The sequence below is a fragment of the Apiospora kogelbergensis genome (genome assembly GCF_038363985.1).
Source record: "Apiospora kogelbergensis strain CBS 113332 chromosome Unknown utg000001l_segment0_segment0, whole genome shotgun sequence".
Taxonomy (NCBI): domain Eukaryota; kingdom Fungi; phylum Ascomycota; class Sordariomycetes; order Amphisphaeriales; family Apiosporaceae; genus Apiospora; species Apiospora kogelbergensis.
Window position 1 is genome coordinate 4335938 of NW_027117418.1, and position 15657 is coordinate 4351594.

Sequence of the window (15657 nt, forward strand, 5' to 3'; positions counted from 1 at the left end):
GAGTCGGGATGGAGATGGTGTGGTAGTTGGAATATGGCAGGTCTTTATAGGTAATCCCTAACCATACAAACAGTACCTAGCCCGGCAGGTACCAGTGTACGAAGCACTGGAGTACGTCGCTTTGTTTGCTTTTCCATGTTGTTATTCCATGATTTCCATTGTGAATTCCGATCGCTGAATATCCATGATCTCATGACCTTGCTGGTTCTACCAACTGGTCGGAGAGTCTGCTCCTTGCGGAGCTTCCTTCTTGCAGAGCAATAGATGATTACACGGATTCGGTTAAGCCTGGGGTCGTGGGTCTTACCATAGGAGCCATAACACACTGCAAACAGACTTCTAGCCTACTGAACGTATGTCTCCTGAAAGGAATCAACAATTGATACGAGAAAGCTTACTACATTACGCTCGAAGTAACCATGTGCTAGTTTGACCATTGGTCACGGCGTAACTTGTAGCTACCAACTACTTAATCTACTACTACTACAACAGCAGCACATGTATGATACGCTCAAGCAACAGCTAGCCCAGGCACCATTCAGCCGGACTGGACCTATGGACATCCGCGGTGATGCTTATCACGACTAGCAACGAATCGGGAGACCTGACCAGAGCAGATCGAGACGGAGTTGCCTGGGGAAGGGCCCATCATCTGTGTATGGGGCGGCTCGCTTGAAGCTTTAGCGCCGTTAGCTCAGCCGCGCCTTGTTACTAGTAATTGCCATACAAAGTCAATGACGACCATGTGGTATAAATGCTGATGCAGTTGAACTTCAGGTCTTGCGAAATATCATGGGTTCGAGGGATACGGTCCAAAACAAATGGCCGTAGTTTCTCGAGCAACGAAACATGTCGGTTCGACAGCCAAAACGTATATTCAGGATGCGTGACACAACTACGATCAGTCAGTGTACACCTGCAATACGGTCCTCGAACCAGCCATCAGCCAGCGTTTCTTCGTCGGTACATAACAATACTCATCCCATGTGCTGGAAGCGCCAATAAAATAGGGATTTGACGGTGAGTATCGCCAAAGGGCCGGAGCATACCCAGGAAACCAGCAGGACTATGCATTTGTACGTATCAGTCCTGGATCGGATCCAGCTACAGACGGTTGGCCTATCGACAGGAGAAGTGGATCTGGAGATCTATCCGATCTGTTGTATCTCAGATCCCACAGCAGGGGTTGGACATTGAGTGGATGTGTATAATCCAATACCAGATGGCCTGGCCACATTGTGTTGTAGACTTCACCGCCGAATCCATTACTAGGCTACTCAACAGAACGCCCCGAACAACATATCGAATTTGCTTTTTCCTGTTAAGCGAGCGTTTTCGTTGTCGTGATGAATCATCTAAGACGTCATGACTGGCCAACTGGGGTATGTATGGGCTGTTGGAATCGGGTATGGCGGTTCAGATATCCCATACCGCGAACATGGCAATCCTTGAGATACCATGCTCTTCGTCGACTGCCGCGGGCTTGGGGTCATCACCAAGCAGTAGCAGTGGTATATCAGCGTCTACTTTCTGTGGATAACTAACTCCACTGGCGGAATTCACACTGGATTTCCACATTGAAGTTCGAGCCGCATTCTGCGCGGGGATCAGAGCCACAGCACTAGCCACACATGATTGATCCTGCGTTAGATCGACGCTGCAACTGGTTGAGGCTTGAACAGCTCCAACAGCATACCTAACTGCAAACGAAGGCGAAGAAACAGCAATTCCCTTCTCACGATATATTACGAGTGTTCAACTTAAGCCAATTCCTTGCTCAGTATGGCTTCAGAGGCTTTGGATCCACAGCCACCGGCTTTCAATTATGTTCTAGGCTTTCTCATGGTTGGTCTGGCCTGGGGCTTTACCACTCCGTTCATTCGCCGAGCCGCCCGTGACCATAACCCTCCACCTCACCCCAGCCTTGAGAGGGACGATATCAAGTCGAGCCGGCTGAAGAGCAAACTATACGGCGGCCTCTTCGCCATTCTCGACCTTCTTAAGAATCCTCGATACGCCATCCCCCTCCTGATCAATTTGACCGGCAGCGTCTGGTTCTTCTTGCTAATCGGCCAAGCTGGTACGTTTGACCCGCTACGCGTCGCATGGGCCGGTAACTATGGTCGTTGGTTATTGACTTCAAGTGCAGAGTTGAGTTTGACCGTCCCAATCGTGAACACACTTGCATTCCTCTTCACCGTCTTGGGTGATTGGTGGGTTGAAAAGAAAGTTATCAGCAAAGGTAAGACCGTGGTACCGCCCCCTTCCCCTCCCCCTTTCAGCCGCTTCTCTGATCACTCCGTAGACACATGGGTTGGTATGGGGCTGTCGCTTTGTGGTATAGCTCTTTGTGTACACAGCAAATCTGGTTAAGAGCTTTTCTTCTATCTAGGTTACTCCCGTTCGTGCCAGGCGCCAATCGCCAATTACTCTCATCAATCTCAGTACATACTCTACTCGTGTGCGACTTGGTCAATTCGAGGGCTTGCCCTGGGAACTACAGCCTGGAAGATGTCCCTCTCAGTCGCAACATTTGAGACGAGGTGGACGTGTAGGATCTTTACCATTCGCCAGGGTTGTTAAGGCTGGGTTGGGCATTTGGTTTGCCACCGCTGCCACCACCTCCCCACGCATTGCCATTCCTTGGATAGGCCAGCCGATGGCAACAATAAACAATGGATGCCAGATCCAAACATTCATTCAAAGCAGCATGTCCCAACGAGTCCAAAGAAAGCCTGCGTATGGCATCCTGCAAGTCTGCAACTACAGCCGCAGGCCTTCAGTTTGATGGATATGGCTGAGATTGTCTTCGCGAAGCTGTGACTGTCGATCGAAGCCATAAACTTGTTATATGGCCCGTTGCAAGCCCACCAAGATTTCACCACATGGATTTTTGGTCGAACTCAGTGCCATATCCGAGTTGGGCTTACTCAGACACTTGCCGAGACTTCGATCGGCTATCAGCTGCATCACCACCGGCCCGAAAAACTGTCGCCTGACAGCTCCGTTTTCTTAGCAGAGGTCGGCGTGAACTTCCTCGAAACCGCAGGGTATCAGCATGTTCATCAGAGTATCTATGGTGCGAGGTTATAATTGAAATGCACGGCACTATTGACGTAGCGACTCGAAGGCCACCAGTATGATCTCTACTAAATCCGCACGACGAGAGGGATGCAGCTGTGGGAGGTGATCCTTGTTATCGAACCGGGCTGATAGTATGGCACCAGGCTTTTGGTCTTTGAAAAAGAGTTGATGCTGAAGTGACGCGCTTTTGTTTTTTGTTTTATGTTTTACGTCCGACTCAGGTGGCTGAGAACAGCGGAGAAGAATCTTGTGTGATGGATTTCAAGGTTATGGGCTTGTACAGACGACTGCCAGGCAAAAGCCTCACGATCATCAGCGTATCCTTCTAGACAGGAATATTTGTTTGTGCATATATATATGTTTGCCTATCCTCGCTATGGAACGTGCCGCGGTCACCAATTCCATCATCTACAAGACAAGCCAACGTACTACCTACTTTCATCTGTGAATGACACCAGCTCTATCCAACAATCTCTTGGCAATCGACCTGAAGTCATTATGCATCTTGGGACACTATGCATTGCATCGATAATGTTGGCCACAAGCTGTGCTATACCAATGGAGACGTCCCCATCACTTAACATGGAAAGGTAAGCAGTGCATTTCCGCCGGCCTTCCCGCAACAAGCCTATTGCATTGCCCTTCCAAGAAGAAGACACCTTCGCAACTTGCTTCTCCAAGCCTATAGAGACCCACCGATACCCTAAGAAGTTGGAAACAGCCATGGCTGAATGACGCACAAACAGCAAGGAACAAACCCGATGCGGCAGCAATGACTGCAAACGACAATCCGATTCAGATGGAGACGATGGCGACCTTGAGGGCGAGCTGTTGGAGCTCGTCGACATCATCCTAGAGATCACAGACGAGGCGCTGGGCGCCAACTACTCCGGTACGGGATCTGGCACCTTCGTCGGTGGTAATTTCTTGTCACCTACAATTGTCATCGACCCAAATTCCCCGAACGGCCCATAGACCTATTTACGTTGCGGCCAAACGACACTGCTGCAGATTCGATCCGGAGGACGTCGGAAATGTTAGTTGGTGGGCATAGAAAGGCATTGTGTAGATGGACGAGCCAACTGCATACATCCCCATGTATTATCTGGGACGATACACCAGGCAAAGAACAACTAGACCAAGAATGAAGAGGACAGTATAAGGGGTTAGGCATACATGGAAGATCGAGGGATGGATGTTAGAGAGCATCAAGAAATGACATTCGCTTTATATTCACATTCTGCCTTTTTACCCCCTTTCCTGACCTCACGTAGTTTGTTCATCGTAGGCCGCTGATTCAATATGATTTGACAGATAAAACTCATTGTTTACGACGGCTACGTCCGACTCGGTCGGTCGATGCCAGACACTGCAAGTATACTTTGACTACCGTCTGATGTTCATCTGGGCAGATCTATGTATCGCACGGGGGCGAGCTGCTTGCAGCTATCACTGGCTAATCCTTCGGCTATATGAAGGCTACAAGAGAGCTTGCATTAGCCAATACGATTCTCGAAAGCTGGGGATCCTGAGCAGCCGGACAGTCGAGACCCCCTTCCGGAGAGCATTGGATTCAGATTCGCGTTAAGGGCGCGTGCCTTGGTAGTATATAACGTGGTTCGCTTTATTGGACTAGGGCCAAATCAGAGGGTCAATAAACGCGCCAACAGGAGATGACTCGCGATGGTCCATTGGGACAACCGACGCTGAGCCGAGCACGACCCTAGGCTCGAAGATATCGGGCCTGACCCCACCATGGAATTCACACAAGAATACAGTACGGAGTATGTAGGTGTGTACTGGCTTTGTGGGTGATGCTGGTGGCACAGCCGGGCCAACTCATGCAGGAACTTCCAGCATTACATGAAATATATAACCCGACTTTAGTACTCCACAGTTGCCTAAATGTTGGGGATTCGACGATTTCCATAGATGGCTGTCCGGGATATTCATGAAAGCCCGTGGCGCAGCTCGTTAGCTGACAGTTAGCATGGCCGTTTATCAACTCGAGACGTTAGGCCAATCCTGCAGGCCGTGCCGCTTCTAGCCCAACCGCGTACCGTACCTTTAGATCAAGCGTGGTGCAGAGCTGGCTGCTGGAAGCGCCTATATTGTAGCGTTCAACATGCAGACTAGCTCGCCATGGTGTTGGGTGGTGCTGCACGTAATCGTGAGAAGAAGCAAATCGAGATAGACCTGAGACACGCGCTAGAACTAGAAGTTTGCGAAATGCGCGTGTGCTAGCCAGAGCCAACACGAAAAAAAGATCGCCTTGGATCTGCGGCGTGCATCTCGGCTGTCATCCTCCAGAATCCTGTGTGCTGACGGATAGCAAACTTGAGAGAGTTGAGACTCTCAACTCGAGAGTCAAGAGCAGACACTCGACCAAACATTAGGTGGGCCACTGCAAAGACAACCAGTACAACCTGGGGGATGCAATCTCCCCTCATCTCATGTTTTCCGAAGAGTTCGAACGATGAGCTGAGGCTCGGCCATAGCGAGTGCATGGCTGATGGTTCGTCCCATGCACGCATGCAGGTAATATGTAAGCTGATGTTCACACACAGACTCACCTACCTAGCTGCTAGGTGCTAGGCGCGCCGCCATCGAAGAAGCCGCACCGTTGACGTGAGATGCAGGCCGCCTCCTTAATTCCCGCCTCCCCTGGCGAGTTTCCCGCAGAGTGCAGAGATCGGCAGTTGCCATGTCTGTTGAGGCATGGCGGCTCTTGGCGGGCCTGCTTGGACGCTGCCATTGCATGCGCCACGGCCATTGCTGGGGAGAAACAACAGAGCCCAGGACAGCCAGTCAGGGCCTCGATTAGACGCGTGTTTCCATTATCCAGATTAATGCGACTCTGTTATACCTACTTTGCGTCCCAGGGGTCTCTGGATTCTATGGGGCCCTCTGCTTAGGTTCCGGAATGCTAATCCACTGAACAGTGGTCGTGCTGGATCTACACAGGAGAGGAGGTAGATCCTATTTAAAAGACCTTGCTCATCTCACTCGTCTGCTAAGTCTGTAATCTCCAGGTCTTACCGAGAGTCCCTTCATCAACCACCATACATCTTCACATTCGTTTACATCACCGAACAGAAAGATGCAGTTCTCCGCCGTATTCGCTACTTTAGTCCTGGCCGTCTCGGCCCGGCCGCCCACTATGATGCGTCTAAAGGCGACTGCCGACTACAGCTGGGAAGTCACCGAATGGACCGCTACCTGCCCGAACACGACATGCAAATACGGTAAGGGTCGATCCGACCATGGACGTCCTATTACCGCCCGCTGATGATCCTGTATAATAGACTTCAAGATCCACGGCACAGAGAACCTGGCGGGCAATCCTAAGAAACCGGGGTTCACCGCGCGTTGCGCTGGTGACATCGAAGGTTCCCCCTACCGACTGTGCTCGCTTGAAGACGACGAGACCAACACTCGTCGGGTCGCGTCCAAGCTTCTTCCCGCAACCTCCAAGTCGGCCAACTCGACAACTGCTCGCATCCAGGTGTCTCTACAATATATCGACCTGGACACCGAGTGAGTGTGCCACCAATTGGGACCGGGCGTCTCGGCGCAATGCATCTTTCTTGCTAACAGATCCCTGCCCAGCTCGTCGTGGTGGAACTATACTGGCCATGCCACCACCAGATACACCCAGACCCCCTTGGACTTCACCATCACGCCTGATGAGATCTTTGGAGTCGCTTAGACAGCAGCCCTGTCCGCGATAGACCGGCCTGTCGGACTTAATTTCTAATGCAGGGAGACGGTTACCTGCATAAACAAGCGCCATTTCGTGCAACCGACCACCCTGCAATTGCATCAAACACCCTTGCGTCCTCCATCCCGATACCTAGCACTGTAATACACAATTGCGGCGTTTGACAATAAGAGACGGCTAGAATGGAGACGGGGGCGTCGCTATTGGCGATTCGTCTGGCGCCTTGGTTGCTTGTGGAAGCAAGCGAAGGGAACGAGTTGCAGCACACGGCTTGTGGTGCATTCAGGCAGCAGCAAGCTGGACAAACAGACGAGAAACTCGAAAGGAGAGGCGGTTGCCTTGTGTATTTCCAACCAACAAGAGACCCAAACATCAAAAGAACTAGTGGAAATACAAGCAGAATGGACTGCACGGCTTGTTCAATGCATACATACATGTAATCGATTTTTGGTAACACAACACGGAGATTCAATTCATTGGCTACATACCTGCCACCTTGCCATTGAGTCAGGCAAATAATCAGGACTTCGGGTTGCTTAGGTAGCTTGGGTTGCTTGGCTGCGTCAGCCGAAGTGGCTCATCCCCCCTGTTGCGGTGATGTAATGGGGGGGCCTCTAGAGCTGCCGCCAGTTGCTCATATCGTTGCAGCTCTCCTGCGCTTGGCTATTAGCTGGTCGTCTCCTCCAAAAACAGAGGTCCCGAACTCCCCGCCCCCGCTGCCCAGCTTACATTATTGCACCTGTGCTGTCTGTCAACTTCGAAGTTATCCGAATTCGAGGGGCTGGTGAGGCTCAGCAATCCATTAAACATCGTGGTAGACCTACAGTACGTCACCTTTACTTGCCCTTCCTTCTTCCTTTCCTGTTACCTGGACAGCCCGGAACCCAACTTACGTTCCGGCTCACGTACTACCTGCTCGCGCTGATCAGGCACCAACTTAGCATCATTTGCACCGCTTTGCGCGAAAAGGTCGCAGTCCATATATTGTACAGGGCCAAACGGTCCACTCAACCCACATCAATTCACCTCTCACCGCTGGAGAGCCATCATCCTGTTACGTCTTTCACCTTTCGAACTCAGAAACAACCAACGCCCGGCACCATGAACGTGATACGGCTCCAGAAGTAAGCCTCCTCGACTTTTCCCCACACCCATGCCACGCAGCAGAATCTAATCATCCGGCCAGGAAGTACCCTCAGTTTGAGCAAGGCGACATCTTCGGCCTCACCGATGCCTTTCGCAAGCTCGACGTCGACGATAAGGGCTACATCGACGAAGCCACCGCGATCAAAGCTACACAGCAGAGTGAGCGCCAGCCGTACGATGTCGTCCGACAAGCCCTAAAAGAGGTCGAGCTGGATTCGTCCCGCCGGGTCGAGCTTGAGGATTATGTAGGAGTACGTTAGGACCAATAACAAACCATTGTTATGCTTCGGCCTCGTATCATTCCCATTGCTAATTTCTATGCGATTGACCAGCTCATCGCCAAGCTTCGCGACTCTTCCCCTGCGCAAAAGCGCATGAACACAGGCGGTGCCGCGCCTGCCGCGCCCGGCGTCGTGTCGCAAAGAACTGGAGGGCATGCATCCAAGGCCAGCATCGGCAAGATCCAGGTACAAGGCTCGAGCGCCAACGTCACTCACACCATCAACGAGGATGAACGAACCGAGTTCACACGCCATATCAACGCAGTCCTGGCTGGCGATCCGGATATCGGCAGCCGGCTGCCTTTCCCTACCGACACTTTCGAGATGTTTGACGAATGCAAGGACGGTTTGGTATTGGCCAAGCTGATCAACGACAGTGTCCCGGACACCATTGATGAGCGTGTCATGAACGTTCCGGGGAGGAAGATCAAGAAGCTGAACGCCTTCCACATGACGGAGAACAACAACATTGTCATTGAGTCAGCCAAGGGCATTGGCTGCTCCGTCGTCAACATTGGCAGTGGCGATATCATTGAGGTCAGAGAGCATCTGATTCTCGGCCTCATTTGGCAGGTCATCCGAAGAGGTCTTTTGGGCAAAATCGACATCAAGCTGCATCCCGAATTATACAGGCTGCTCGATGAGGATGAGACGTTGGAGCAGTTCCTGCGCTTGCCCCCGGAGCAGATTCTGCTTCGGTGGTTCAACTATCACCTTAAGGCGGCCAAGTGGCACCGCACAGTCCACAACTTCTCGAGCGATGTAAAGGACGGCGAGAACTACGCTGTCTTGATGTCACAAATTGGCCACGAGTACGGCTGCAGTCGCGCTCCTTTGCAAACGCAAGACCTGCTTCAGAGAGCAGAAGAAGTGTTGGTGGACGCGGACAAGCTTAGCTGCCGCAAGTTCTTGACCCCCACCTCCCTGGTTGCCGGTAACCCCAAACTCAACCTTGCCTTCGTTGCTAACCTGTTCAACACACACCCATGCCTCGAGCCCATCACTGAGGAAGAGAAGCTGGAGGTGGAGGATTTCGATGCCGAAGGCGAGAGAGAGGCCAGAGTCTTCACGCTTTGGCTAAACAGTCTCGACGTCCAGCCCGCTGTTGTATCATTCTTCGACGACCTGCACGACGGCACTATCCTGCTACAGGCTTACGACAAGGTCATCAAGGGCTCGGTGAACTGGCGACATGCCAACAAGCGACCTGCCCATGGTGGCGAGCTCATGAGGTTCAAGGCCGTCGAGAACACCAACTATGCCATCGAGCTTGGCAAGCAGAACGGCTTCTCTCTGGTTGGAATTCAAGGTGCGGATATCACAGATGGACAGAAGACACTCACGCTGGGACTCGTGTGGCAGCTCATGAGGAAGGACATCACGCTGACGCTGGGTGCTCTTGCTCAACGACTCGGAAAGCGGGAGATGACGGATGCCGAGATGGTCAAGTGGGCCAACGAGATGAGCAAGAAGGGTGGTCGCAACTCGTCTATCCGGTCCTTCAAGGATTCATCTATCGGCAGCGGCATATTCCTATTGGACGTGTTGAACGGCATGAAGAGCAGCTATGTCGATTATGACCTGGTCACTGCGGGTGGCACGGACGAGGATGCATACATGAATGCCAAACTGAGCATCAGCATCGCCAGAAAGATGGGAGCTACCATCTGGCTGGTCCCCGAGGATATCTGCCAAGTCCGCAGCCGACTTGTGACTACTTTTATTGGTATGTTGTTTCCCCCTCTCCGTTGAACTTACATGTACTAATCGCTTTGGTCTTTAGGATCTTTGATGGCAACCTACGAAAAGATGCAATAGACGGGATTGCCACTTACCGGCTTGGTTTGCCCAACATAGTCTATTAAAGGGTGGGAAGAAGGAAAGAGAGAAAGAAAAAAAGAGGTTGTGTCTGGGTTTGCTACCCACGAATGTGCTACGCTGCTTCTGTTTTCTCCGAGAGGATAGATCGGTCTTCTCTTTAGCATTATTCTGGCCTCGATTAGGAATTCGTAGAAAGAAGCCTGCAAATAGTTGGAACCAAAAATTGAAAGCTTCATGTCAACATTACGGGATTCTTTCTACACACCTGGCTTGGCTTGCGATCGTCGGCGGAAGTCGGCAGTTGCAAGGAAGACTCCGATGGTGGGGGTCCTTCTTTTCTCCGGCACGCCTCTGGCCCTTTAGGCCCTCTAGCAGTCTCTAGGCCCGGGGGCTTCCAGTTGCCACTGGCCAGCCCAGTTCAGCCCAGTTCAGCCCACTAGCCCAGTGCCCAGGTGCGTGTGTACCTGCACCATTACGTCGTTCCGAGTTGGGCAGAACCGGCCAGAAGACAACCTCAGGACCAGGACGAAGACGAGAAGAGAACGAGAGCAACGAGGCAACAATAAGTCGGTTTCATCACTCCTGTTCCGTCAACACCTGACAGGCGACAAACTAATAAGTATCCAGTCTTATTCGTAATCCCAATTAAACGAAACGAGCGCCCTGACCATTTCTGTCGCTTCTGAAGCCTGGAGCGCCGCCCAAACCCACCTTGGCAATGGGATTTGCCATGCCTTGCTTTCCAGATGAATTGATTCCGAGGCCGACAAAGTTAAATGCAATCCGGCCTGTCCGTTTGGCTGATGTGATATCACGCGAAGCACAGCATAATTGCCAGGCTCAACATCCCCGTGTCTTCCGCAATCTCGTAATATCGTCAAATTACAACATTGTTTTTCTATAAAGGTCTTTGACGAGCTCACCGTCTTTCTTTCCCTTTTCAAGTACACATTCCCAAACAATTACTGTAGGTTATCGCGACTCCAAAGTACCTGTGTGTTTTTTGTTTTTTTTTTGGGAGGTGTCGGCTTTCCTGACTGTCGCCCACACACACACACGCGCGCGCGCGCTTGGACGGACCGGGTCTCGATTCATATCTCCGTCTCCGATGTACACACACCACGTCGTTTGAGTCAAAGTTGTTTGGAAGCGATATGGACACTAGCGCAGATGCAGGTGGTCCCAGCAAGCACCATAATGATGTGAATGGTGACTCCATTCGAGCCGCCAATGGCCCGGAAAGCAGCTTTCCAGGACAGTTAGCCGAGGCCATGGGGAAGGCCCAGGGGGCTGCGAGGACACCCAACGAGAGCACTAGCGAGGAGGAGGACTACGACCGTCAGCAGCAGCAGCAGCAGCAGGAACCAGTGTCAGTCTATCTGCGGCGCCGAGTCAAGCCAGACTCGTACGATAATTCAGCCACTGGTACCCCTGATGTTGTGCATGTCGGCGACAAAACCACCAAATCAACAGCAACAACAACCGAGAGCTCCAGCTATGAGAACCTGCCGCCCCTGGCAACGCGGCCATCGGCAGATCGCCGTAGCAAGACGTACGTCGTCGCCGCCGACGACAAAGAGCTGAGAGCCATCCTAAGAAGGGGGCTGGAGAGAGTAAGCTTGACTCCCTAACCAACCGACCAACTTCTCAAGCAAGCAATTTGAATTGTGTATGCGTGCGCGTGGCCTAAACGAACGTCAATTGACTTGAGGTTGTTTTGTAGGAAGAAGCGAAAAAACGCCCAGGCGGCAGAGAAAAGCTGCGAGACATGGTCTTTACGCGCCAGTTTTCTACCTTTGACAGGCAGAACCAGAGTGCCGCCAACAGTGTTTTTCATGGGTTCTACACGTTATTCTGGATCTCCGTTGGCTTTCTCATTCTGAAGATGGCCGCCGACAACTGGAGGAAGACTGGGAGTCCGCTGGGAACGAATGAAATCATGAAGATCATGTTTCGTCGAGATGGTAAGTCGCTCAATCTGTACCACTCAGGGGTTCGTTTTCCTTCACTGCGAGGTCAAGTGGGCTCATATTAATCTTAGTCGTCGTGCTACTTGTCTCCGACGGTGTCATGTGTGGTTTGACAGGCTTTGGTTGGATTACGCAAAGGCTTGTCCATGCTCACTATATCAGATGGGATAAGTCGGGCTGGATCATCCAAAACGTAAGGCCTTCTTCCCTCACTGCATCGTGGTACTAAGCCATTACTGACTTGGCACCTCTATAGCTTTGGCAATCTCTTTTCATTGGCGGCGTGATTGGCTTTCCCTTACTTCGCGATTGGCCGTGGACACATACTGTTTTCTTCGTGCTTCAGTAAGTAAACCCTAAATTGTCTTGCCGGAGCCCATATCTACATGCTTTCCTAGGCAACGGCTCAAAAGTCCACTGACTCATGCTCGCATAGTGGGCTTGTTATGTTGATGAAGCAGCATTCTTATGCGTTCTATAATGGCCACTTATCAACTCTATATGAGAAGCGGGACATGCTATCGCGAAAGCTCAAGCAGTTGGAACTTATCGACCCTGTCAGCTCGCCTTCTCAAACCAAACCGCCAGTACCCGAGCTGTCGATCGACCACCTCGCCAATCAACCCTCGGCAAGCGTATACAAGGAGAGACGCCAATCCATCCATCAAGGCAGCATCACGGATGGCATTGAGCAGATTTCCGACACAATCGACTCTGGGACACCCCTTGACATGGATCAGCTGCAGTTGTTCGAGCGCATGATTAAGTGGGAGACGGACGCACTCACTGATGAGCTCAAGGGCAAAGCGACAGATCCTGCTCGCTCATACCCGAACAATCTCACGCTCGCAAATCACTACGAATGGATCGTTCTGCCTACGCTGGTCTATGAGTTGGAGTATCCTCGTTCGGAGAGCATCAACTGGTACTATGTGGCTGAGAAGGCCGCGGCTATGTTTGGGCTCATCTTCGTCATGATCATGGTGTCCCAGGCGTACATGTACCCCGTCATCATGTTCACTATCAAGATGAAGGATGAGGGGTGGTCCACCTCACGGCGCCTCCAGGAGTTCCCTTGGATATTGAGTGATCTGGCGTTCCCCTTCATGATGGAATACATGGTAAAGAAGCCCCGTACGCCCTGACAGAGAAAGTCGCTAACAATTTTTCTTCTCAAAAGCTCGCTTGGTATGTGATCTGGGAGACGGTTCTTAACTTGCTGGCCGAACTTACTTGCTTCGCCGATAGAAGCTTTTATGACGCATGGTGGAATAGTGGTAAGCCTCCCTCCTTGCCTTTCGATGGCTGCCATGGATAAGCCAATACTGATCTGTATGTGGTTGCTAGTCTCCTGGGACCAGTTCGCCCGCGACTGGAACCGCCCTGTCCACAACTTTCTCCTCCGCCATGTGTACCATTCGTCGATATCGTCAATGCGGGTCAACAAGTATCAGGCCACCCTGATCACGTTCTTTCTGTCGGCATGCGTGCACGAGCTCGTCATGTGGTGCATCTTCAAGAAACTCCGTGGTTATCTTTTGGTCATGCAGATGTGCCAACTGCCGTTGGTGGCCATGAGCCGCACCAAATGGCTCAAGAATAAGAAGACGTTGGGCAACATGACGTTCTGGGTGGGAATATTCACCGGCCCCAGCTTGTTGTGCAGCTTATACTTAGTTCTTTGAGATAAGAGGTAGACTAGCTAGGCAGTTTCAAGATCATTTTGGGTTTGCTGATTGAATACGAGTGAGCTGGCCAACAGTCGGCACGAAAATAGTCAAAACAAACTACAATATACCATTCCGATTATGCTACCGGTTCACAGTTATATTCCGAGACACAGCAACATCGCTATTGACACCAACATCCGTCCCACAGGTCCATCTCAGTCTATATTTCAAACATAACGGTGCCATCCAATCCGATCAAAGTACGCCTTTCGCGTCCTCGTGAGCCAAGATGGAGCGCACGGTATCCACCACACTCTCCTCGAGTCCGCGGTACTCAATGCCAAGGACCCGGCGCGACTTGCCGTTATCGAAGCCGTAGACGTCGGCAGGCAGATCGTCGTGTTCCGCGCCGATGTCGACGGGCAGCCGGTCCTGCAGCTGCGGGAAGCGGCGTGCGACCGCGGCCGCGATGTGCTGGTTTGAGAAGTGGCCGCCCACCAGGTAGAAGCGCTGGCCGCCGGCCTCGGGCACTGTCAGCGCCCGCAGGTGCGCCAGCGCCACGTCCCGCACATCCACAAAGGTAAAGACGGGCGCGGTCGGGGGCAGGCCGGGCGCGGAACCTTGGGGGCCGTTGACGCCTAGCGCCAGGTCCCGGACCCGCGCGTTCGAGGCGTTCACCGACGCCAACCGCGGGAGCCCGCGCTGGATGGGCCCGAAGTTGTAGGTCGGGTTCAGTGTCACGAGGTCGAAGTTTGGCCGTGGGTCTGTTGCGTTGGCGATGGCCCAGGCGGCTTTCTCGGAGAAGACCTTTCAATGGGAGGGGTGGGTGTTGGCAAGCCTTCTTTCTTCTCTTGACTCCAAGGCATTATTGGGGAAAGGGGAAAAGGGATAGCGATGGGGGAAATTAGATTGACCAATCGGACTCACTTTGCTGCAACGATAGGTGCTTTTGGGATCCATGGCATCCTCCCACGTGACGGTTGGCCAGTATGTCTCATCATATACCTTCGCATGGTTCTTGGGGTTTATGACGGCGGCCGAGGACGACGTGATGACGACTCGCCTTACGGATGGGGCATGCGTCAATATCGAATGGAGAAGCCCGGTTGTTCCCTTGATGGCCGGGTCCAGGAAGTCTTTCACGGGGTCCTCCACGTTGAGGTGGTACGGCGATGCCGTGTGGACCACGTAGTTGAAGGGTTTCTCGCCGCCGCCGCTATCGGCTGTCGATTGGAAAAGCTGCATGGCGACGCCCGTGATAAGCGAGATCAGCATTGAATAAGCCAAGTGGGTTTGACGTATTATACAACCCGGATCGTGGCGGGAGAGAACATACTGCGTCGTATGCGCCATCCTTGGCGATATCCTTCACTACGACAAAGGAGCATTGGTGCGACGGATCTTTGAGGGTCTTGACTATCGCCCGGCCCTTCTCCTCTGTCCTGACGGTAACGGCCACCTCAAAGCTAGGGACATGTGTATTCATCAGAAATACCCCAGGCTAGGAACTCTTTCATTGGTGTTTCATACCCATAATCCAACAGGTAGTCCAGTACGTGAGAGGCGATGAAGCCACTTCCACCTAAAGTTCTGGTCAGTCGCAGTCTTCTTTTCATGGCTGACGTCCAGGGGGGCTACTTACCAGTCAACAGGACTTTGCCCTGGCTGGTTTGCTTCTTAGCATGCGGCTCCAAACTGGTCTCTAGCAGCGAAGGCATTATTCAAGTATGTGAGGTATAGGAGAAGGTATGTGTGCTCTAGGAGGGAGACGAGGTCGAATCAATGCTAACAGCGTTAATAATGCACCTGAAAGCCTGGTTGCTGCTGCTATTTGACCCAATAGTTGTGTCAATGTGACCTTGTCTGGACAGCCAATCATAGCGCGGAGAAGCTTCGACACCGGTATGGTGGTCGGACCCTATCTGGGCTTCTCGGGGGTCCGGATGGACGACCCCACGCGAGAC

The 15657-nt window shown here is 52.2% G+C and overlaps 6 protein-coding genes across 6 annotated transcripts; 5 read left to right on the forward strand and 1 right to left on the reverse strand.

Annotated features, from left to right (window-relative positions):
* Positions 1-1782: 1782 nt before the first annotated feature.
* PG998_001375 (uncharacterized protein) lies at positions 1783-2373 on the forward strand (the record flags this gene model as incomplete). The annotated part of the gene is made up of 1 exon (XM_066868193.1): positions 1783-2373. One exon carries the CDS (start codon positions 1783-1785, stop codon positions 2371-2373), a length of 591 nt encoding a protein of 196 aa, XP_066736608.1.
* A 1269-nt stretch (positions 2374-3642) lies between these two features.
* Positions 3643-4059, forward strand: PG998_001376 (uncharacterized protein; the record flags this gene model as incomplete). The annotated part of the gene is made up of 2 exons (XM_066868194.1): positions 3643-3674; positions 3831-4059. 2 exons carry the CDS (start codon positions 3643-3645, stop codon positions 4057-4059), a joined length of 261 nt encoding a protein of 86 aa, XP_066736609.1.
* Positions 4060-6184: 2125 nt separating this feature from the next.
* On the forward strand, positions 6185-6793 carry PG998_001377 (uncharacterized protein; the record flags this gene model as incomplete). The annotated part of the gene is made up of 3 exons (XM_066868195.1): positions 6185-6329; positions 6390-6621; positions 6694-6793. The coding sequence occupies 3 exons, from the start codon at positions 6185-6187 to the stop codon at positions 6791-6793; spliced, it is 477 nt and encodes a 158-aa protein (XP_066736610.1).
* Positions 6794-7906: 1113 nt separating this feature from the next.
* PG998_001378 (uncharacterized protein) lies at positions 7907-10050 on the forward strand (the record flags this gene model as incomplete). Its single annotated transcript, XM_066868196.1, has 4 exons — positions 7907-7929; positions 7992-8202; positions 8284-9958; positions 10016-10050. 4 exons carry the CDS (start codon positions 7907-7909, stop codon positions 10048-10050), a joined length of 1944 nt encoding a protein of 647 aa, XP_066736611.1.
* Positions 10051-11207: 1157 nt separating this feature from the next.
* PG998_001379 (uncharacterized protein) lies at positions 11208-13708 on the forward strand (the record flags this gene model as incomplete). Its single annotated transcript, XM_066868197.1, has 7 exons — positions 11208-11666; positions 11777-12017; positions 12095-12216; positions 12280-12368; positions 12460-13144; positions 13204-13300; positions 13371-13708. The coding sequence occupies 7 exons, from the start codon at positions 11208-11210 to the stop codon at positions 13706-13708; spliced, it is 2031 nt and encodes a 676-aa protein (XP_066736612.1).
* Positions 13709-13948: 240 nt separating this feature from the next.
* Positions 13949-15411, reverse strand: PG998_001380 (uncharacterized protein; the record flags this gene model as incomplete). Its single annotated transcript, XM_066868198.1, has 5 exons — positions 13949-14500; positions 14621-14932; positions 15030-15159; positions 15224-15275; positions 15336-15411. 5 exons carry the CDS (start codon positions 15409-15411, stop codon positions 13949-13951), a joined length of 1122 nt encoding a protein of 373 aa, XP_066736613.1.
* Positions 15412-15657: the final 246 nt, after the last annotated feature.